The sequence below is a fragment of the Anomaloglossus baeobatrachus genome, chromosome 4 (assembly GCF_048569485.1).
Source record: "Anomaloglossus baeobatrachus isolate aAnoBae1 chromosome 4, aAnoBae1.hap1, whole genome shotgun sequence".
Lineage (NCBI taxonomy): Eukaryota > Metazoa > Chordata > Amphibia > Anura > Aromobatidae > Anomaloglossus > Anomaloglossus baeobatrachus.
The window spans coordinates 683,213,552-683,238,396 of NC_134356.1; the positions used below are offsets into that span (position 1 = coordinate 683,213,552).

General features: G+C 47.5%; 2 protein-coding genes across 2 annotated transcripts in view; one reads left to right on the forward strand and one right to left on the reverse strand.

Annotated features, from left to right (window-relative positions):
• LOC142302135 (uncharacterized) overlaps positions 1–421 on the reverse strand; it is a 30,008-nt gene extending 29,587 nt beyond the window's left edge. Inside the window, exon 1 of the mRNA XM_075343219.1 lies at positions 321–421. Coding sequence (XP_075199334.1) covers positions 321–330 — 10 coding nt within the window. The 5' untranslated portion in view covers positions 331–421. The remainder of the gene's footprint in view (positions 1–320) is intronic.
• Positions 422–869: 448 nt separating this feature from the next.
• Positions 870–24,845, forward strand: part of SLC25A11 (solute carrier family 25 member 11) — a 48,801-nt gene continuing 24,825 nt past the window's right edge. Inside the window, exons 1-6 of the mRNA XM_075346720.1 lie at positions 870–1,009; positions 2,889–3,041; positions 3,996–4,202; positions 4,320–4,410; positions 4,494–4,584; positions 5,565–5,664. Coding sequence (XP_075202835.1) covers positions 939–1,009; positions 2,889–3,041; positions 3,996–4,202; positions 4,320–4,410; positions 4,494–4,584; positions 5,565–5,664 — 713 coding nt within the window. The 5' untranslated portion in view covers positions 870–938. The remainder of the gene's footprint in view (positions 1,010–2,888; positions 3,042–3,995; positions 4,203–4,319; positions 4,411–4,493; positions 4,585–5,564; positions 5,665–24,845) is intronic.

Here is a 24,845-nt window from a genome sequence, read left to right on the forward strand (position 1 = left end):
CTGAGGGTGGAGGAGACCCCGCTGTATACAGGAGACTGTTCTGAGGGTGGAGGAGACCCTATCCTTATACTTGGTGTCTGTTTCTCGGTGGTGACTTTGATTATCGCTATATTATGAGGCGGCGATGTGACCGATCACCGCGTTCTCGCACTTTAACCCAAAACTTATCTACTAATTATCGTTAATCATTAATGAGCGCATAGATCCCTGACTGGGCAATATCATCCGATAATCAGGTCATTGCTGTATGTGATGACTACAGAGCCTGTCAGGCTGGACATGGTGGGGCTTGTAGTCCTCCTTTTATGCGAGATTCTTACTTGTCGTCATTTATTAGCACAATGTCACTACATCTTCTGAAAACAAGAATTTGGCGTCATGTTATCTTGGATTGTCTCAGGAGTTATATAGAAAGTGTTTGTTGCCATGGTGACACTGGCATCATGGCCGCACAGTATCATTGTGTTTCAATGGCCGCCGTCTTGGAGTCATGTCAAAATAAAGAAAAAATAATATAATAAAAATGATAAATAAGCAATTTATTATCCAAATCCTTGAGGCTGGAAAATTATTTAACAATGATAACTTTATTGCTACACACAAACATTATCCAGCATTAAAAATGGCCGCCGCTGTATTAAAATTGGCATTTTGCCCTTAACCAACATGTTGTGAAATTTCCAAAGTAAATATAGAATTTGGCACCTAGTAGCCCCTATAAGGAGTTTATAGCAGTCGGTTTCTAATACTATCTCAATATTACCTTTCCAAATATTTATTTGTTTTTCCCATTTCAAACATGGCCGCCGAACCGCAGTTGCCCTTTTCCAATATGTCCGCGCGTCTTACCGTGGTTACGTATTCAGGCCACACCCCCTCGCTGCGCTCACACACCTCCCGTGTCACCTTGGGGGTCTCTCCGGTCAGTCGGTGACAAGATGGCAGCAACGAGCGGCAAAGAGAGGACCTCCCCCAAGGCTATCAAGTTCCTCTTCGGGGGACTAGCCGGGTAACGTGACTCCCCATTATAGAAGGGAGCAAGGAGCTCCCCTCTAATTGATCGGCGGTAGTGGGACCACCCCTATAATTCCTGATTAATAATGGTAGCTTCCTTATTAGTAATAGCGCTGGACTGTACCATTGTGTCTGTGGAGGGGTGTTTGGCTGCCCTCTGTGGGGTGTATTGTGTCATTAGTACAGGTATGAGGTGTGCATTATCAGGTTATTACTGATCAGCGCCATATTCTGCGCCGTCCTCACAATTTATTATCATTGATGGTGTTTATTGTAATATTCGCTTACGCTTCATTGAGTATAAAATATTTAGGTGCATGGAAACCGTCAGCATGGAGGTCTGCAGCTGCTGAGCGTCCCTGAGCGTCCTGTATTGTATTGACGGCTGGCTGGATACACACTTTTCTGGTGACATAGCTGATTGATTTGCAGCCACCGGCCTGCATGCTGACGGTCTCCATACAGTAAGGGGACATTTATGGATGAGAATGAGGTAAATGGGACGGTGAAGCTGATGGAGCCCCCCTGCGCTGATGTCAGGGGTCTTCACTGCTGGTGAAATTCATGTGGGGAAGAAAGTGACGTTAGCGGCCACTGCCAGCCACGGACCAGCCATGACACCCTCTCACTGCCAGTCACAGTACAGCTTTCACTGACTCAGCACCTCTCTCGCTGCCACTGCCAGTCACAGTACCTATCTTGCCACTAACACCCCACGGTACCTCCCCCTGGCTGCCACAGCACCCCTTTACTGCTACTGATGGTCACAGCACCTCACTGCCACTGACAGCCACGGCACCCCCCTTGCTGCCAGTAACAGCCACAATACCCCCGCTGGCTGCCACTGCCGGCCACGGGACCCCTCGCTGGCTGCCACTGCCGGCCACGGGACCCCTCGCTGGCTGCCACTGCCGGCCACGGGACCCCTCGCTGGCTGCCACTGCCGGCCACGGGACCCCTCGCTGGCTGCCACTGCCGGCCACGGGACCCCTCGCTGGCTGCCACTGCCGGCCACGGGACCCCTCGCTGGCTGCCACTGCCGGCCACGGGACCCCTCGCTGGCTGCCACTGCCGGCCACGGGACCCCTCGCTGGCTGCCACTGCCGGCCACGGGACCCCTCGCTGGCTGCCACTGCCGGCCACGGGACCCCTCGCTGGCTGCCACTGCCGGCCACGGGACCCCTCGCTGGCTGCCACTGCCGGCCACGGGACCCCTCGCTGGCTGCCACTGCCGGCCACGGGACCCCTCGCTGGCTGCCACTGCCGGCCACGGGACCCCTCGCTCGCTGCCATTGCCGGCCACGGGACCCCTCGCTCGCTGCCATTGCCGGCCACGGGACCCCTCGCTCGCTCGCTGCCATTGCCGGCCACGGGACCCCTCGCTCGCTGCCACTGCCGGCCACGGGACCCCTCGCTCGCTGCCACTGCCGGCCACGGGACCCCTCGCTCGCTGCCACTGCCGGCCACGGGACCCCTCGCTCGCTGCCGGCCACGGGTCCCCTAGCTCGCTGCCGGCCACGGAACCCTCTTACTGTCAGTCACAGAGCAGAGTAGAGAGTTGCAGAGAATAGAGAAAAATGATGAGAGGAGAACTCATTATATGGTCACCGCTGAGGATTTGTCACACTGTATCAGTTGTCCTGTTCCCGGCTGAAGGCCCCGATATCTCTGCGTCTGTGGCACTACAGGTCTCATCATGGACAGACATTATCTTGCTTCGATGGCCCCTGTAGGGTGAGGGGTGGGCAGTGACCCCCGCTGGACGTTAGCCGGGAGGTGGCCGCCCTCCTCACCTGTCGTCCTGTCCCAGGAGCCGCCATGTTTAGGGGGCGCTCTCTGCTGGGACTAACGCCCTGTGCTCCCTTTTCTTACAGGATGGGCGCCACCGTGTTCGTACAACCGCTGGACCTGGTAAAGAATCGCATGCAGCTGAGCGGGGAGGGCGCCAAGACCAAGGAGTACAAGACCAGCTTCCACGCCGTGGGCAGCATCCTGAGGAACGAGGGTCTGCGGGGCATCTACACCGGGTAAGGTCACGCCACTAAGGGCGGAGCCAACCTACAGCTCCTCCTATCCATATCACCAAGCTAGGGAGGAGCCAACCTACTTCTCCTCCTATCCATATCACCTTGCTGGGGAGGAGCTAACCTACAGCTCCTCCTATCCATATCACCAAGCTAGGGAGGAGCCAACCTACAGCTCCTTCTATCCATATCACCAAGCTAGGGAGGAGCCAACCTACAGCTCCTCCTATCCATATCACCAAGCTAGGGAGGAGCCAACCTACAGCTCCTCCTATCCATATCACCTTGCTGGGGAGGAGCCAACCTACTGCTCCTCCTATCCATATCATCTTGCTGGGGAGGAGCCAACCTACAGCTCCTCCTATCCATATCACCAAGCTAGGGCGGAGCCAACCTACAGCTCCTCCTATCCATATCACCAAGCTAGGGAGAAGCCAACCTACAGCTCCTCCTATTCATATCACCTTGCTGGAGAGGAGCCAACCTACAGCTCCTCCTATCCATATCACCTTGCTGGAGAGGAGCCAACCTACAGCTCCTCCTATCCAAATCACCTTGCTGGGGAGGAGCCAACCTACAGCTCCTCCTATCCATATCACCTTGCTGGGGAGGAGCCAACCTACAGCTCCTCCTATCCATATCACCAAGCTAGGGAGAAGCCAACCGACAGCTCCTCCTATCCATATCACCAAGCTAGGGAGAAGCCAACCTACAGCTCCTCCTATCCATATCACCTTGCTGGGGAGGAGCCAACCTACTGCTCCTCCTATCCATATCTTGCTGGGGAGGAGCCAACCTACAGCTCCTCCTATCCATATCACCAAGCTAGGGAGGAGCCAACCTACAGCTCCTCCCATCCATATCACCAAGCTAGGGAGGAGCCAACCTAAAGCTCCTCCTATCACTCGGCAGGGGCAGTCTGCTTCTTGTGTATAACACCCGTTGCTCTGTTCTCAGGTTGTCCGCCGGTTTGCTGCGTCAGGCGACTTACACGACGACCCGTCTGGGGATTTACACCATTCTCTTTGAGAAGCTGACCAAGCCGGATGGGACGCCCCCCAACTTCTTCATGAAGGCAGCTATAGGGATGACGGCAGGGGCCACGGGGGCCTTTGTGGGGACTCCGGCTGAGGTGGCGCTGATTAGGATGACCGCTGATGGCAGGTAAAGTGCAGAGCGCCCCCGGTGGTCGTCTGTGAGTGTCATATTGAGACCACCCCTTTACAGGGTGTGTGCCGCCCCCTCCGCCCCATGTGACCGTTTTTGGCACTTTCCTTCCAGGTTACCCGCAGACCAGAGGAGAGGATACAGCAACGTGTTCAATGCGCTGGTCAGGATGTCGCGGGAGGAGGGCATCACCACACTGTGGAGGGTGGGTGTCGTTGTACGTCAGGGTGGGTGCTGTCACCTCCTCATACTCCGCCGTTACCCAGAGTCCTCTTCTCTGTCTTCCAGGGCTGTGTCCCCACAATGGCGCGGGCCGTGGTGGTCAACGCTGCCCAGCTGGCCTCATATTCCCAATCCAAGCAGTTTCTTCTGGACTCTGGTGAGGATAATCCTCTGGTGTGGAGACTGTCAGCAGGGAGGTGTGGGCGGGCTGTGGGTGATCACCAGGTGGGATAATTGCGTGGAGTGGAGACTGTCCGCAGGGAGGTGCGGGTGGGCTGTGGGTGAGCGCTGGGTGGGATAATCCCCCGGGGTGGTGACTGTCAGCAGGGAGGTGTGGGGGGCTGTGGGTGAGCGCTGGGTGGGATAATCCCCCAGGGTGGAGACTGTCAGCAGGGAGGTGTGGGCGGGCTGTGGGTGAGTGAGCAGTGGGATAATCTCCCGGGGTGGAGACTGTCAGCAGGGAGGTGTGGGCGGGCTGTGGGTGAGTGAGCAGTGGGATAATCTCCCGGGGTGGAGACTGTCAGCAGGGAGGTGTGGGGGGCTGTGGGTGAGCGCTGGGTGGGATAATCTCCCGGGGTGGAGACTGTCAGCAGGGAGATGTGGGTGAGCAGTGAGATAATCACCTGGGGTGGAGACTGTCAGCAGGAAGGTGCGGGCGGGCTGTGGGTGAGCGCCGGGTGGGATAATCTCCCGGGGTGGAGACTGTCAGCAGGGAGGTGTGGGCGGGCTGTGGGTGAGTGAGCAGTGGGATAATCCCCCGGGGTGGAGACTGTCCGCAGGGAGGTGCGGGTGGGCTGTGGGTGAGCGCTGGCTGGGATAATCCCCCAGGGTGGAGACTGTCAGCAGGGAGGTGTGGGGGGGCTGTGAGATAATCCCCCGGGGTGGAGACTGTCAGCAGGGAGGTGTGGGCGGGCTGTGAGATAATCCCTCGGGGTGGAGACTGTCAGCAGGGAGGTGTGGGTGGGCTGTGGGTGAGTGAGCAGTTGGATAATCTCCCGGGGTGGAGACTGTCAGCAGGAAGGTGTGGGGGGGCTGTGAGATAATCCCCCGGGGTGGAGACTGTCAGCAGGGAGGTGTGGGTGGGCTGTGGGTGAGCGCCGGGTGGGATAATCCTGAGTATCTCTCCTTGTCTTGCAGGGTATTTTCGGGACGACATTCTGTGCCACTTCTGTGCCAGTATGATCAGTGGACTGGTCACCACCGCCGCCTCCATGCCTGTGGACATCGCCAAAACCAGGTAAGAGACCGCCTATGAGCCAGAGCCAAAATGAGCCGTCACAGAAGAGGGGACCATCACTCTGCACATCCAGAGCCTCCTGGTGCAGACATAGCGCTCTCGAATTACAGATAAGACTGACTCCTAAAGAGGAGCAACCACCGGGATCTGCACATACACTGGAGATCACAATTAGAGAACACGGTCAGATCCCTGCAGGTTATTGGGGTTAATCTGCACCTGGTGCTAATTTCCTTCATTATTTGACAATCCCCATGTAACTGGCACAGAACTTTCCAGTTTGCACTGACTTTGCTGTTCCAAAGAGACTGAAAGCCTCCGGCAGCAGGTTGTACAGATGAAGGCCAAAGGGGCGACCCTGTCAGCCATAGTAAGAGGAGTTGGTTGTTCCAAGTCTGTGATTTTGAGAATATTGCATCTTTACAACATCACAAACTTTTTCTAGTCCCTCAACAAGGCTGGTCACCCCCGAAAGATAAATGTAAGAGAGGACAGTGTAATGCGGAGAATCTCCATGGGTAATCGTTTCACCACTGCAGCTGGAATTGCTGCTATTTCAGCACTGAACAGGGTAAGGATCTGTCTCGTCATACAGGGTCACGACGTGTAAGAGCATTTGGACTGAAAGCCAAACTCTCATTAGCAGAAAGAATCACAAGGCTGGACTCCCCTTGGTGACGAGCATGTTGTGTGGATAAAAAACCTTCACATGTTCATCAATTCAGATTACAAAGCACGTGATCAGACATTGGTCTCTAATTTTGATCTCAAGTGTATAACCTAAAGCCGGAGCTGTACTGGCGCTATCTGCGGATTCTATACATAGCATTACTTGTGAGATTGGATGTATATTGTCTGAAACACAGGCAAGTAAAGTTACAGAAATGCTGTTATTTGATGAGAGGTGCAACAGAATATCTAATATAATATTTAATAGGTGGGTCGGGTTTTACTAGATATTCCCACCCCTGTCTGCCTGTCCTTCCTCCCCCCTCCCCCTCCCCCCGTCCTTCCTCCCCTTCTCTGTTATTTATGGTAATTACAGTATATCGCACATTTACTAAATCTCTTCATTAAGATGGCGTTGGAGTTGGTGCCTGCGCATAGTGCTCATCTCCGGCGCCACCTTAATGAGGACGATGTGACATCATCTTATTGTTTTGTGGCCTCTGCAAGGGCGGTGCATGCACCCTCTGCTCCTGTTGTTGTGACTACAGAAGTGCGTGCGTTCACAACATATCATTTGAACTCGATTATAAGCCGAAGCCACTAATTTTACCACAAACAACTGGGAAAACTTATTGACTCGAGTATAAGCCAAGGGTGGGAAATGCAGCAGCTACTGGTAAATTTCAGAAATAAAAATAGATACCAATAAAATGTAATGTGCCCCATTTTTGTCCCCCCTTGTAGTAATGTGCCCTATCCTTGTCTCCCTCTGAAGTAATGTGCCCTATTCTTCTCTCCTGTAATAATGTGCCCATCAATTTGGCCATCCTTGTCCCCCACCCTGTAGTAATGTGCCCTATCCATGTCCCTTGTAGTAATGTGCCGTATCCTGTAGTAATGTGCCCCATCCTGTAGTAATGCGCCCCATGCATGTCCCCTGTAGTAATGCGCCCCATGTATGTCCCCTGTAGCATTGTGCCCCATCTCGTAGTAATGTGCCCTATCCTGTAATAATGTGACCCATACATGTCCCCTGTAGTAATGTGCCCCATCCTGTAGTAATGTGCCCCATACATGTCCCCTGTAGTAATGTGCCCCATCCTGTAGTAATGTGCCCCATCCTGTAATAATGTGCCCCATACATGTCCCCTGTAGTAATGTGCCCCATCCTGTAGTAATGTGCCCCATACATGTCTCCTGTAGTAATGTGCCCATCCTTTAGTAATGTGCCCATCCTTTAGTAATGTGCCCCATCCTGTAGTAATGTGCCCCATCCTGTAGTAATGTGCCCCATCCTGTAGTAACGTGCTCCATCCTGTAGTAACGTGCCCCATACATGTCCCCTGTAGTAATGTGCCCCATCCTGTAGTAATGTGCCCCATCCTGTAGTAATGTGCCCCATACATGTCTCCTGTAGTAATGTGCCCCATCCTGTAGTAATGTGCCCCATCCTGTAGTAACGTGCTCCATCCTGTAGTAACGTGCCCCATACATGTCCCCTGTAGTAATGTGCCCATCCTTTAGTAATGTTCTCATTCTTGTCCCCTATTATGCTGTTGTTCACATGCACCAAAAAAAAATATTCCGACCTGTCCTCCGTTCCTGCGGTGTCCTCTTACCTGCTTATTATGGACCACCGGCACACTGACCCCTCAGTGATCGCCGCTGGTGCATGGGTCTACCGCTTCCATCATCGCGTTACTTCAGTTGAATGTGTAAAGCACAAACGAGGCCGCCGCAAAGCATTCAACTGAAGTGAAATGATGACTGCAGCACCGGTGGCGATCACTGAGGGGTCAGTGTGCCTGCGGTCCACAATAAGCAGGGAAGAGGACACCGCAGGAACGGAGGACAGGTCAGAATATTTTTTTTTTTGTGTGAACCTCAGGTATGTTGATTGCCCTATAATATATATAGATATAATATATTTTTAGACAGCTGTATATACACACCCATGTGTCTATAGTACTATATGGGGGCACATACTATGTGTGGCTGCATAATATTTTATGGGGGCACATACTATGTGTGGCTACATAATACTATATAGGGGCACATAATACTATGTGTGGCCGCATAATACTATATGGGGGCACATAATACTATGTGTGGCTGCATAATACTATATGGGGGCACATACTATGTGTGGCTGCATAATACTATATGGGGCACATAATACTATGTGGCCGCATAATACTATATGGGGGCACATACTATGTGTGGCTGCATACTACTATATGGGGACAACAAAACCTATCCACAAAAAATAACCAGAAAATACTATTATAAAAAAAAATATATTTTATTAATGATGAGATTAAAAATATATATCAGGTATAGAAATAGTGAGAAAGAAACTAAGAAGTGGTGCAGCACCGCAGAAAAATAAGTCTGAGGTTTAGCAGCAAAAAAGTATTCTATAAAAAAAGCCACTGTAAAGATGCAAGGCAGTGTAATTGCCCCGGGTCAGTGGCTGATGTTCAGTGTAAACTATGGGCTCTGTGCATGTACTCTACAAGCCGAGCGGGGTGATGGGAAAGTGACAGCGCATGTGACAGATACTAATGTCTGCCAACAGCCAAGAAGCAGGTGACACTGAGAAAGATACACAGCACACAAGTGTTACATGACCGGAGGCCGTGCGTCTTCCCTGCCCGTGCTCCTTACATCTTTACACTGCTGCTAAACCTCTTAGACTTGCTGCACCATTTCATTGTTATTTTCTCATTATTTCTATACCTGCCTTGTACATTTTTAATATGATCATTAATAAAAATATATTTTTTTTATAATAGTATTTTTTGTGAATAGGTTTTGTTACCTCCCATATAGTAGTATGTGCCCCCCCTATATAGTACTATGCACCCCCCTATATAGTACTATGCACCAGCCCATATGATAGTATGCAGCTCAATATAGTAGTATGTAAGGTTCCCATATAGTAGTAGGTGCCCCCCTATATAGTACTATGCACCAGCCCATATAATAGTATGCAAATCAATATAGTAGTATGTAAGGTTCCCATGTAGTAGTATTTGCCCCCTATATAGTAGTATGCACCAGCCCATATAATAGTATGCAGCTCAATATAGTAATATGCACCCTTCCCATGTAGTAGTATTTGCCCCCTATATAGTAGTGTGCACCAGCCCATATAATAGTATGCTGCTCAATATAGTAATATGCACCCTTCCCATATAGTAGTATTTGCCCCCTATATAGTAGTGTGCACCAGCCCATATAATAGTATGCAGCTCAATATAATATGCACCCTTCCCATATAGTAGTATGTGCCCCCTATATAGTAGTGTGCACCAGCCCATATAATAGTATGCAGCTCAATATAGTAATATGCACCCTTCCCATATAGTAGTATGTGCCCCCTATATAGTAGTGTGCACCAGCCCATATAATAGTATGCAGCTCAATATAGTAATATGCACCCTTCCCATATAATAGTATGTGCCCCCCTATATAGTAGTGTGCACCAGCCCATATAATAGTATGCAGCTCAATATAGTAATATGCACCCTTCCAATATAGTAATATGCACCCTTCCCATATAGTAGTATGTGCCCCTATATAGTAGTGTGCACCAGCCCATATAATAGGATGCAGCTCAATATAGTAATATGCCCCCTTCCCCTATAGTAGTATGTGCCCCCTATATAGTAGTGTGCACCAGCCCATATAATAGTATGCAGCTCAATATAGTAATATGCACCCTTCCCATATAGTACTATGTGCCCCCCTATATAGTAGTGTGCACCAGCCCATATAATAGTATGCAGCTCAATATAGTAATATGCACCCTTCCCATATAGTAGAATGTGCCCCCTATATAGTAGTGTGCACCAGCCCATATAATAGTATGCAGCTCAATGTAGTAATATGCACCCTTCGCATATAGTAGTATGTGCCCCCTATATAGTAGTGTGCACCAGCCCATATAATAGTATGCAGCTCAATATAGTAATATGCACCCTTCGCATATAGTAGTATGTGCCCCCTATATAGTAGTGTGCACCAGCCCATATAATAGTATGCAGCTGAATATAGCAGTAGGCGCCCCCATACAGTAGTATGCCGCTGATCATGTCCTCCCTGCGCTCTCTGATCAGCTGTTCCTGTGGACGTGATCCAATTATGTTGTGACCACACGTGCTCCTGCAATCACAACAGGAGCAGAGGATGTGAGGGCGCATGCACCGCCGTTGCAGAGGCCACAAAACAATAAGATGATGTCACACTGTCTTCACAAAGATGGCGCTGGACATGAGCACTATCCGCAGGGCGCCAACTCAGACACCATCTTAGTGAAGAGATTGAGTAAATGTGTGAAATACTGAATTAGCATAAAGAACAAATTGGGGAGGAAGGACGGACGGGAAGGGGAGGAAGGACGGACGGGAAGGGGGAGGAAGGACGGACGGGAAGGGGGAGGAAGGACGGACGGGAAGGGGGAGGAAGGACGGACGGGAAGGGGGAGGAAGGACGGACGGGAAGGGGGAGGAAGGACGGACGGGAAGGGGGAGGAAGGACGGACGGGAAGGGGGAGGAAGGACGGACGGGAAGGGGGAGGAAGGACGGACGGGAAGGGGGAGGAAGGACGGACGGGAAGGGGGAGGAAGGACGGACGGGAAGGGGGAGGAAGGACGGACGGGAAGGGGGAGGAAGGACGGACGGGAAGGGGGAGGAAGGACGGACGGGAAGGGGGAGGAAGGACGGACGGGAAGGGGGAGGAAGGACGGACGGGAAGGGGGAGGAAGGACGGACGGGAAGGGGGAGGAAGGACGGACGGGAAGGGGGAGGAAGGACGGACGGGAAGGGGGAGGAAGGACGGACGGGAAGGGGGAGGAAGGACGGACGGGAAGGGGGAGGAAGGACGGACGGGAAGGGGGAGGAAGGACGGACGGGAAGGGGGAGGGAGGACGGACGGGAAGGGGGAGGGAGGACGGACTGGGGAGAGGGAGGAAGGAAGGACTGGGGGAGAGGAAGGAAGGACTGGGGGAGAGGAAGGAAGGACTGGGGGAGAGGAAGGAAGGACGGGGGGAGAGGAAGGAAGGACGGGGGGAGAGGAAGGAAGGACGGGGGGAGAGGAAGGAAGGACGGGGGAAGGACAGGGGGAGGAAGGACGGGCGGACAGGGGAGGAAGGAAGGACAGATGGGGGGAGGAGGGGCGGACAGATGGGGGGGAGGAAGGACAGACAGACAGGCAGGCAGACGGGTGGGAATGACTAGCAAGACCTGACCCACCTATTAGATATTCTGTTGCACTTCGTATCAACTAACAGCATTTCACAAACTTTACTTGCCTGTATTCAGAACCCATACATACGATCTCACACCTACAGGTATGTATAGACTCAGCCTGATAGTGCCAGTATAGCACTGTATGTATAGACTCAGCCTGATAGTGCCAGTATAGCACTGTATGTATAGACTCAGCCTGATAGTGCCAGTATAGCACTGTATGTATAGACTCAGCCTGATAGTGCCAGTATAGCACTGTATGTATAGAATCACCCTGATAGTGCCAGTATAGCACTGTATGTATAGAATCAGCCTGATAGTGCCAGTATAGCACTGTATGTATAGACTCAGCCTGATAGTGCCAGTATAGCACTGTATGTATAGACTCAGCCTGATAGTGCCAGTATAGCACTGTATGTATAGAATCAGCCTGATAGTGCCAGTATAGCACTGTATGTATAGACTCAGCCTGATAGTGCCAGTATAGCACTGTATGTATAAAATCAGCCTGATAGTGCCAGTATAGCACTGTATGTATAGACTCAGTCTGATAGTGCCAGTATAGCACTGTATATATAAAATCAGCCTGATAGTGCCAGTATAGCACTGTATGTATAGAATCAGCCTGATTGTGCCAGTATAGCACTGTATGTATAGAATCAGCCTGATTGTGCCAGTATAGCACTGTATGTATAGAATCAGCCTGATAGTGCCAGTATAGCACTGTATGTATAGAATCAGCCTGATAGTGCCAGTATAGCACTGTATGTATAGAATCAGCCTGATAGCGCCAGTATAGCACTGTATGTATAGAATCAGCCTGATAGTGCCAGTATAGCACTGTATGTATAGAATCAGCCTGATACTGCCAGTATAGCACTGTATGTATAGAATCAGCATGATAGTGCCAGTATAGCACTGTATGTATAGAATCAGCCTGATAGTGCCAGTATAGCACTGTATGTGTAGACTCAGCCTGATAGCGCCAGTATAGCACTGTATGTATAGAATCAGCCTGATAGGGCCAGTATAGCACTGTATGTATAGAATCAGCCTGATACTGCCAGTATAGCACTGTATGTATAGGATCAGCCTGATAGTGCCAGTATAGCACTTTATGTATAAAATCAGCCTGATAGTGCCAGTATAGCACTGTATGTATAGAATCAGCCTGATAGCGTCAGTATAGCACTGTATGTATAGACTCAGCCTGATACTGCCAGTATAGCACTGTATGTATAGACTCAGCCTGATAGCGCCAGTATAGCACTGTATGTATAGACTCAGCCTGATAGCGCCAGTATAGCACTGTATGTATAGACTCAGCCTGATAGTGCCAGTATAGCACTGTATGTATAGGATCAGCCTGATAGTGCCAGTATAGCACTGTATGTATAGGATCAGGCTGATAGTGCCAGTATAGTACTGTATGTATAGAATCAGCCTGATAGTGCCAGTATAGTGCTGTATGTATAGAATCAGCCTGATAGCGCCAGTATAGCACTGTATGTATAGAATCAGCCTGATAGCGCCAGTATAGCACTGTATGTATAGACTCAGCCTGCTACTGCCAGTATAGCCCTGTATGTATAGACTCAGCCTGATAGCGTCAGTATAGCACTGTATGTATAGACTCAGCCTGATAGCGCCAGTATAGCACTGTATGTATAGAATCAGCCTGATAGCGTCAGTATAGCACTGTATGTATAGACTCAGCCTGATAGCGCCAGTATAGCACTGTATGTATAGACTCAGCCTGATAGCGCCAGTATAGCACTGTATGTATAGACTCAGCCTGATAGCGCCAGTATAGCACTGTATGTATAGACTCAGCCTGATAGTGCCAGTATAGCACTGTATGTATAAAATCAGCCTGATAGCGCCAGTATAGCACTGTATGTATAGACTCAGCCTGATAGCGCCAGTATAGCACTGTATGTATAGAATCAGCCTGATAGCGTCAGTATAGCACTGTATGTATAGACTCAGCCTGATAGTGCCAGTATAGCACTGTATGTATAGACTCAGCCTGATAGCGCCAGTATAGCACTGTATGTATAGACTCAGTCTGATAGTGCCAGTATAGCACTGTATGTATAGACTCAGCCTGATAGCGCCAGTATGGCACTGTATGTATAGACTCAGCCTGATAGCGCCAGTATGGCACTGTATGTATAGACTCAGCCTGATAGCGCCAGTATAGCACTGTATGTATAGAATCAGCCTGACAGTGCCAGTATAGCACTGTATGTATAGAATCAGCCTGATAGTGCCAGTATAGCACTGTATGTATAGACTCAGCCTGATAGTGCCAGTATAGCACTGTATGTATAGAATCAGCCTGATAGTGCCAGTATAGCACTGTATGTATAGAATCAGCCTGATAGTGCCAGTATAGCACTGTATGTATAGACTCAGCCTGATAGTGCCAGTATAGCACTGTATGTATAGAATCAGCCTGATAGTGCCTGTATAGCACTGTATGTATAGACTCAGCCTGATAGCGCCAGTATAGCACTGTATGTATAGACTCAGCCTGATAGTGCCAGTATAGCACTGTAAGTATAAAATCAGCCTGATAGCGCCAGTATAGCCCTGTATGTATAGAATCAGCCTGATAGCGCCTGTATAGCACTGTATGTATAGATTCAGCCTGATAGCGCCAGTATAGCACTGTATGTATAGGCTCAGCCTGATAGCGCCAGTATAGCACTGTATGTATAGACTCAGCCTGATAGCGCCAGTATAGCACTGTATGTATAGACTCAGCCTGATAGCGCCAGTATAGCACTGTATGTATAGACTCAGCCTGATAGTGCCAGTATAGCCCTGTATGTATAGAATCAGCCTGATAGTGCCAGTATAGCACTGTATGTATAGAATCAGCCTGATAGCGCCAGCATAGCACTGTATGTATAGAATCAGCCTGATAGCGCCAGCATAGCACTGTATGTATAGAATCAGCCTGATAGCGCCAGTATAGCACTGTATGTATAGAATCAGCCTGATAGCGCCAGTATAGCACTGTATGTATAGACTCAGCCTGATAGCGCCAGTATGGCACTGTATGTATAGACTTAGCCTGATAGCGCCAGTATGGCACTGTATGTATAGAATCAGCCTGATAGTGCCAGTATAGCACTGTATGTATAGAATCAGCCTGATAGCGTCAGTATAGCACTGTATGTATAGACTCAGCCTGATACTGCCAGTATAGCACTGTATGTATAGACTCAGCCTGATAGCGCCAGTATAGCACTGTATGTATAGACTCAGCCTGATAGCGCCAGTATAGCACTGTATGTATAGACTCAGCCTGATAGTGCCAGTATAGCACTGTATGTATAGGATCAGCCTGATAGTGCCAGTATAGCACTGTATGTATAGGATCAGGCTGATAGCGCCAGTATAGTACTGTATGTATAGAATCAGCCTGATAGTGCCAGTATAGTGCTGTATGTATAGAATCAGCCTGATAGCGCCAGTATAGCACTGTATGTATAGAATCAGCCTGATAGCGCCAGTATAGCACTGTATGTATAGACTCAGCCTGATACTGCCAGTATAGCCCTGTATGTATAGACTCAGCCTGATAGCGTCAGTATAGCACTGTATGTATAGACTCAGCCTGATAGCGCCAGTATAGCACTGTATGTATAGAATCAGCCTGATAGCGTCAGTATAGCACTGTATGTATAGACTCAGCCTGATAGCGCCAGTATAGCACTGTATGTATAGACTCAGCCTGATAGCGCCAGTATAGCACTGTATGTATAGACTCAGCCTGATAGCGCCAGTATAGCACTGTATGTATAGACTCAGCCTGATAGTGCCAGTATAGCACTGTATGTATAAAATCAGCCTGATAGCGCCAGTATAGCACTGTATGTATAGACTCAGCCTGATAGCGCCAGTATAGCACTGTATGTATAGAATCAGCCTGATAGCGTCAGTATAGCACTGTATGTATAGACTCAGCCTGATAGTGCCAGTATAGCACTGTATGTATAGACTCAGCCTGATAGCGCCAGTATAGCACTGTATGTATAGACTCAGTCTGATAGTGCCAGTATAGCACTGTATGTATAGACTCAGCCTGATAGCGCCAGTATAGCACTGTATGTATAGACTCAGCCTGATAGCGCCAGTATGGCACTGTATGTATAGACTCAGCCTGATAGCGCCAGTATGGCACTGTATGTATAGACTCAGCCTGATAGCGCCAGTATAGCACTGTATGTATAGACTCAGCCTGATAGTGCCAGTATAGCACTGTATGTATAGAATCAGCCTGATAGTGCCAGTATAGCACTGTATGTATAGACTCAGCCTGATAGTGCCATTATAGCACTGTATGTATAGAATCAGCCTGATAGCGCCAGTATAGCACTGTATGTATAGACTCAGCCTGATAGTGCCAGTATAGACCTGTATGTATAGAATCAGCCTGATAGTGCCAGTATAGACCTGTATGTATAGAATCAGCCTGATAGTGCCAGTATAGCACTGTATGTATAGACTCAGCCTGATAGTGCCAGTATAGCACTGTATGTATAGAATCAGCCTGATAGTGCCAGTATAGCACTGTATGTATAGAATCAGCCTGATAGTGCCAGTATAGCACTGTATGTATAGAATCAGCCTGATAGCGCCAGTATAGCACTGTATGTATAGAATCAGCCTGATAGCGCCAGTATAGCACTTTATGTATAAAATCAGCCTGATAGTGCCAGTATAGCACTGTATGTATAGAATCAGCCTGATAGTGCCTGTATAGCACTGTATGTATAGACTCAGCCTGATAGCGCCAGTATAGCACTGTATGTATATACTCAGCCTGATAGCGCCAGTATAGCACTGTATGTATAGACTCAGCCTGATAGTGCCAGTATAGCACTGTATGTATAAAATCAGCCTGATAGCGCCAGTATAGCACTGTATGTATAGACTCAGCCTGATAGTGCCAGTATAGCACTGTATGTATAGACTCAGCCTGATAGCGCCAGTATAGCACTGTATGTATAGACTCAGCCTGATAGCGCCAGTATAGCACTGTATGTATAGACTCAGCCTGATAGCGCCAGTATAGCACTGTATGTATAGACTCAGCCTGATAGCGCCAGTATAGCACTGTATGTATAGACTCAGCCTGATAGCGCCAGTATAGCACTGTATGTATAGACTCAGCCTGATAGCGCCAGTATAGCACTGTATGTATAGACTCAGCCTGATAGCGCCAGTATAGCACTGTATGTATAGAATCAGCCTGATAGCGCCAGTATAGCACTGTATGTATAGAATGAGCCTGATAGTGCCAGTATAGCACTGTATGTATAGAATCAGCCTGATACTGCCAGTATAGCACTGTATGTATAGACTCAGCCTGATACTGCCAGTATAGCACTGTATGTATAGACTCAGCCTGATAGTGCCAGTATAGCCCTGTATGTATAGAATCAGCCTGATAGTGCCAGTATAGCACTGTATGTATAGAATCAGCCTGATAGCGCCAGCATAGCACTGTATGTATAGAATCAGCCTGATAGCGCCAGCATAGCACTGTATGTATAGAATCAGCCTGATAGCGCCAGTATAGCACTGTATGTATAGAATCAGCCTGATAGCGCCAGTATAGCACTGTATGTATAGACTCAGCCTGATAGCGCCAGTATAGCACTGTATGTATAGAATCAGCCTGATAGCGCCAGTATAGCACTGTATGTATAGACTCAGCCTGATAGCGCCAGTATAGCACTGTATGTATAGACTCAGCCTGATAGCGCCAGTATAGCACTGTATGTATAGACTCAGCCTGATAGCGCCAGTATGGCACTGTATGTATAGACTCAGCCTGATAGCGCCAGTATGGCACTGTATGTATAGAATCGGCCTGATAGTGCCAGTATAGCACTGTATGTATAGAATCAGCCTGATAGTGCCAGTATAGCACTGTATGTATAGAATCAGCCTGATTGTGCCAGTATAGCACTGTATGTATAGAATCAGCCTGATACTGCCAGTATAGCACTGTATGTATAGAATCAGCCTGATACTGCCAGTATAGCACTGTATGTATAGAATCAGCCTGATACTGCCAGTATAGCACTGTATGTATAGAATCAGCATGATAGTGCCAGTATAGCACTGTATGTATAGAATCAGCCTGATAGTGCCAGTATAGCACTGTATGTACAGAATCAGCCTGATAGTGCCAGTATAGCACTGTATGTATAGAATCAGCCTGATAGCGCCAGTATAGCACTGTATGTATAGAATCAGCCTGACAGTGCCAGTATAGCACTGTATGTATAGAATCAGCCTGATACTGCCAGTATAGCACTGTATGTATAGAATCAGCCTGATACTGCCAGTATAGCACTGTATGTATAGAATCAGCCTGATACTGCCAGTATAGCACTGTATGTATAGAATCAGCATGATAGTGCCAGTATAGCACTGTATGTATAGAATCAGCCTGATAGTGCCAGTATAGCACTGTATGTACAGAATCAGCCTGATAGTGCCAGTATAGCACTGTATGTATAGAATCAGCCTGATAGCGCCAGTATAGCACTGTATGTATAGAATCAGCCTGACAGTGCCAGTATAGCACTGTATGTATAGAATCAGCCTGATAGTGCCAGTATAGCACTGTATGTATAGAATCAGCCTGATAGCGCCAGTATAGCACTGTATGTATAGAATCAGCCTGACCGCGCCAGTATAGCACTGTATGTATAGAATCAGCCTGATAGCGCCAGTATAGCACTGTATGTATAGAATGAGCCTGATAGTGCCAGTATAGCACTGTATGTATAGAATCAGCCTGATACTGCCAGTATAGCACTGTATGTATAGAATCAGCCTGATACTGCCAGTATAGCACTGTATGTATAGAATCAGCATGATAGTGCTAGTATAGCACTGTATGTATAGAATCAGCCTGATAGTGCCAGTATAGCACTGTATGTATAGAATCAGCCTGATAGCGCCAGTATAGCACTGTATGCATAGAATCAGCCTGACAGTGCCAGTATAGCACTGTATGTATAGAATCAGCCTGATAGCGCCAGTATAGCACTGTATGTATAGAATCAGCCTGATAGGGCCAGTATAGCACTGTATGTATAGAATCAGCCTGATAGTGCCAGTATAGCACTGTATGTATAGAATCAGCCTGATACTGCCAGTATAGCACTGTATGTATAGGATCAGCCTGATAGTGCCAGTATAGCACTTTATGTATAGAATCAGCCTGATAGTGCCAGTATAGCACTGTATGTATAGGATCAGCCTGATAGTGCCAGTATAGCACTGTATGTATAGACTCAGCCTGATAGCGCCAGTATAGCACTGTATGTATATACTCAGCCTGATAGCGCCAGTATAGCACTGTATGTATAGACTCAGCCTGATAGTGCCAGTATAGCACTGTATGTATAAAATCAGCCTGATAGCGCCAGTATAGCACTGTATGTATAGACTCAGCCTGATAGCGCCAGTATAGCACTGTATGTATAGACTCAGCCTGATAGTGCCAGTATAGCACTGTATGTATAGAATCAGCCTGATAGTGCCAGTATAGCACTGTATGTATAGAATCAGCCTGATAGTGCCTGTATAGCACTGTATGTATAGACTCAGCCTGATAGCGCCAGTATAGCACTGTATGTATAGAATCAGCCTGATAGCGCCAGTATAGCACTTTATGTATAAAATCAGCCTGATAGTGCCAGTATAGCACTGTATGTATAGAATCAGCCTGATAGTGCCTGTATAGCACTGTATGTATAGACTCAGCCTGATAGTGCCAGTATAGCACTGTATGTATAAAATCAGCCTGATAGCGCCAGTATAGCACTGTATGTATAGACTCAGCCTGATAGTGCCAGTATAGCACTGTATGTATAGACTCAGCCTGATAGCGCCAGTATAGCACTGTATGTATAGACTCAGCCTGATAGCGCCAGTATAGCACTGTATGTATAGACTCAGCCTGATAGCGCCAGTATAGCACTGTATGTATAGACTCAGCCTGATAGCGCCAGTATAGCACTGTATGTATAGACTCAGCCTGATAGCGCCAGTATAGCACTGTATGTATAGACTCAGCCTGATAGCGCCAGTATAGCACTGTATGTATAGACTCAGCCTGATAGCGCCAGTATAGCACTGTATGTATAGAATCAGCCTGATAGTGCCAGTATAGCACTGTATGTATAGAATCAGCCTGATAGTGCCAGTATAGCACTGTATGTATAGAATCAGCCTGATAGCGCCAGTATAGCACTGTATGTATAGAATCAGCCTGATAGTGCCAGTATAGCACTGTATGTATAGACTCAGCCTGATAGCGCCAGTATAGCACTGTATGTATAGAATCAGCCTGACAGTGCCAGTATAGCACTGTATGTATAGAATCAGCCTGATAGTGCCAGTATAGCACTGTATGTATAGAATCAGCCTGATAGCGCCAGTATAGCACTGTATGTATAGAATCAGCCTGATAGTGCCAGTATAGCACTGTATGTATAGACTCAGCCTGATAGCGCCAGTATAGCACTGTATGTATAGACTCAGCCTGATAGCGCCAGTATAGCACTGTATGTATAGACTCAGCCTGATAGCGCCAGTATAGCACTGTATGTATAGACTCAGCCTGATAGCGCCAGTATAGCACTGTATGTATAGACTCAGCCTGATAGCGCCAGTATAGCACTGTATGTATAGACTCAGCCTGATAGCGCCAGTATAGCACTGTATGTATAGACTCAGCCTGATAGTGCCAGTATAGCACTGTATGTATAAAATCAGCCTGATAGCGCCAGTATAGCACTGTATGTATAGACTCAGCCTGATACCGCCAGTATAGCACTGTATGTATAGAATCAGCCTGATAGCGTCAGTATAGCACTGTATGTATAGACTCAGCCTGATAGCGCCAGTATAGCACTGTATGTATAGACTCAGCCTGATAGCGCCAGTATAGCACTGTATGTATAGACTCAGCCTGATAGCGCCAGTATAGCACTGTATGTATAGACTCAGCCTGATAGCGCCAGTATGGCACTGTATGTATAGACTCAGCCTGATAGCGCCAGTATGGCACTGTATGTATAGACTCAGCCTGATAGCGCCAGTATAGCACTGTATGTATAGACTCAGCCTGATAGTGCCAGTATAGCACTGTATGTATAGAATCAGCCTGATAGTGCCAGTATAGCACTGTATGTATAGACTCAGCCTGATAGTGCCATTATAGCACTGTATGTATAGAATCAGCCTGATTGCGCCAGTATAGCACTGTATGTATAGACTCAGCCTGATAGTGCCAGTATAGACCTGTATGTATAGAATCAGCCTGATAGTGCCAGTATAGACCTGTATGTATAGAATCAGCCTGACAGTGCCAGTATAGCACTGTATGTATAGAATCAGCCTGATAGTGCCAGTATAGCACTGTATGTATAGAATCAGCCTGATAGCGCCAGTATAGCACTGTATGTATAGAATCAGCCTGATAGTGCCAGTATAGCACTGTATGTATAGACTCAGCCTGATAGCGCCAGTATAGCACTGTATGTATAGACTCAGCCTGATAGCGCCAGTATAGCACTGTATGTATAGACTCAGCCTGATAGCGCCAGTATAGCACTGTATGTATAGACTCAGCCTGATAGCGCCAGTATAGCACTGTATGTATAGACTCAGCCTGATAGCGCCAGTATAGCACTGTATGTATAGACTCAGCCTGATAGCGCCAGTATAGCACTGTATGTATAGACTCAGCCTGATAGTGCCAGTATAGCACTGTATGTATAAAATCAGCCTGATAGCGCCAGTATAGCACTGTATGTATAGACTCAGCCTGATACCGCCAGTATAGCACTGTATGTATAGAATCAGCCTGATAGCGTCAGTATAGCACTGTATGTATAGACTCAGCCTGATAGCGCCAGTATAGCACTGTATGTATAGACTCAGCCTGATAGCGCCAGTATAGCACTGTATGTATAGACTCAGCCTGATAGCGCCAGTATAGCACTGTATGTATAGACTCAGCCTGATAGCGCCAGTATGGCACTGTATGTATAGACTCAGCCTGATAGCGCCAGTATGGCACTGTATGTATAGACTCAGCCTGATAGCGCCAGTATAGCACTGTATGTATAGACTCAGCCTGATAGTGCCAGTATAGCACTGTATGTATAGAATCAGCCTGATAGTGCCAGTATAGCACTGTATGTATAGACTCAGCCTGATAGTGCCATTATAGCACTGTATGTATAGAATCAGCCTGATTGCGCCAGTATAGCACTGTATGTATAGACTCAGCCTGATAGTGCCAGTATAGACCTGTATGTATAGAATCAGCCTGATAGTGCCAGTATAGACCTGTATGTATAGAATCAGCCTGATAGTGCCAGTATAGCACTGTATGTATAGACTCAGCCTGATAGTGCCAGTATAGCACTGTATGTATAGACTCAGCCTGATAGTGCCAGTATAGACCTGTATGTATAGAATCAGCCTGATAGTGCCAGTATAGCACTGTATGTATAGAATCAGCCTGATAGTGCCAGTATAGCACTGTATGTATAGAATCAGCCTGATAGCGCCAGTATAGCACTGTATGTATAGAATCAGCCTGATAGCGCCAGTATAGCACTGTATGTATAGAATCAGCCTGATACTGCCAGTATAGCACTGTATGTATAGAATCAGCCTGATAGTGCCAGTATAGCACTGTATGTATAGACTCAGCCTGATAGTGCCAGTATAGCACTGTATGTATAGAATCAGCATGATAGTGCCAGTATAGCACTGTATGTATAGAATCAGCCTGATAGTGCCAGTATAGCACTGTATGTATAGAATCAGCCTGATAGCGCCAGTATAGCACTGTATGTATATAATCAGCCTGACAGTGCCAGTATAGCACTGTATGTATAGAATCAGCCTGATAGTGCCAGTATAGCACTGTATGTATAGACTCAGCCTGATAGTGCCAGTATAGCACTGTATGTATAGAATCAGCCTGATAGTGCCAGTATAGCACTGTATGTATAGAATCAGCCTGATAGTGCCAGTATAGCACTGTATGTATAGACTCAGCCTGATAGTGCCAGTATAGCACTGTATGTATAGAATCAGCCTGACAGCGCCAGTATAGCACTGTATGTATAGAATCAGCCTGATAGCGCCAGTATAGCACTGTATGTATAGAATGAGCCTGATAGTGCCAGTATAGCACTGTATGTATAGAATCAGCCTGATACTGCCAGTATAGCACTGTATGTATAGAATCAGCCTGATACTGCCAGTATAGCACTGTATGTATAGAATCAGCATGATAGTGCCAGTATAGCACTGTATGTATAGAAACAGCCTGATAGTGCCAGTATAGCACTGTATGTATAGAATCAGCCTGATAGCGCCAGTATAGCACTGTATGTATAGAATCAGCCTGACAGTGCCAGTATAGCACTGTATGTATAGAATCAGCCTGATAGCGCCAGTATAGCACTGTATGTATAGAATCAGCCTGATAGGGCCAGTATAGCACTGTATGTATAGACTCAGCCTGATACTGCCAGTATAGCACTGTATGTATAGACTCAGCCTGATAGTGCCAGTATAGCACTGTATGTATAGGATCAGCCTGATAGTGCCAGTATAGCACTGTATGTATAGACTCAGCCTGATAGTGTCAGTATAGCACTGTATGTATAGACTCAGCCTGATAGTGCCAGTATAGCACTGTATGTATAGAATCAGCCTGATAGCGCCAGTATAGCACTGTATGTATAGACTCAGCCTGATAGTGCCAGTATAGCACTGTATGTATAGAATCAGCCTGATAGTGCCAGTATAGCACTGTATGTATAAAATCAGCCTGATAGTGCCAGTATAGCACTGTATGTATAGACTCAGCCTGATAGTGCCAGTATAGCACTGTATGTATAGAATCAGCCTGATAGTGCCAGTATAGCACTGTATGTACAGTTAGGTCCAGAAATCTTTGGACAGTGACACAATTTTGGCGAGTTGGGCTCTGCATGCCACCACATTGGATTTGAAATGAAACCTCTACAACAGAATTCAAGTGCAGATTGTAACGTTTAATTTGAAGGTTTGAACAAAAATATCTGATAGAAATTGTAGGAATTGTCACATTTCTTTACAAACACTCCACATTTTAGGAGGTCAAAAGTAATTGGACAAATAAACCAAACCCAAACAAAATATTTTTATTTTCAATATTTTGTTGCGAATCCTTTGGAGGCAATCACTGCCTTAAGTCTGGAACCCATGGACATCACCAAACGCTGGGTTTCCTCCTTCTTAATGCTTTGCCAGGCCTTTACAGCCGCAGCCTTCAGGTCTTGCTTGTTTGTGGGTCTTTCCGTCTTAAGTCTGGATTTGAGCAAGTGAAATGCATGCTCAATTGGGTTAAGATCTGGTGATTGACTTGGCCATTGCAGAAGGTTCCACTTTTTTGCACTCATGAACTCCTGGGTAGCTTTGGCTGTATGCTTGTGGTCATTGTCCATCTGTACTATGAAGCGCCGTCCGATCAACTTTGCGGCATTTGGCTGAATCTGGGCTGAAAGTATATCCCGGTACACTTCAGAATTCATCCGGCTACTCTTGTCTGCTGTTATGTTATCAATAAACACAAGTGACCCAGTGCCATTGAAAGCCATGCATGCCCATGCCATCACGTTGCCTCCACCATGTTTTACAGAGTATGTGGTGTGCCTTGGATCATGTGCCGTTCCCTTTCTTCTCCAGTCTTTTTTCTTCCCATCATTCTGGTACAGGTTGATCTTTGTCTCATCTGTCCATAGAATACTTTTCCAGAACTGAGCTGGCTTCATGAGGTGTTTTTCAGCAAATGTAACTCTGGCCTGTCTATTTTTGGAATTGATGAATGGTTTGCATCTAGATGTGAACCCTTTGTATTTACTTTCATGGAGTCTTCTCTTTACTGTTGACTTAGAGACAGATACACCTACTTCACTGAGAGTGTTCTGGACTTCAGTTGATGTTGTGAACGGGTTCTTCTTCACCAAAGAAAGTATGCGGCGATCATCCACCACTGTTGTCATCCGTGGACGCCCAGGCCTTTTTGAGTTCCCAAGCTCACCAGTCAATTCCTTTTCTCTCAGAATGTACCCGACTGTTGATTTTGCTACTCCAAGCATGTCTGCTATCTCTCTGATGGATTTTTTCTTTTTTTTTCAGCCTCAGGATGT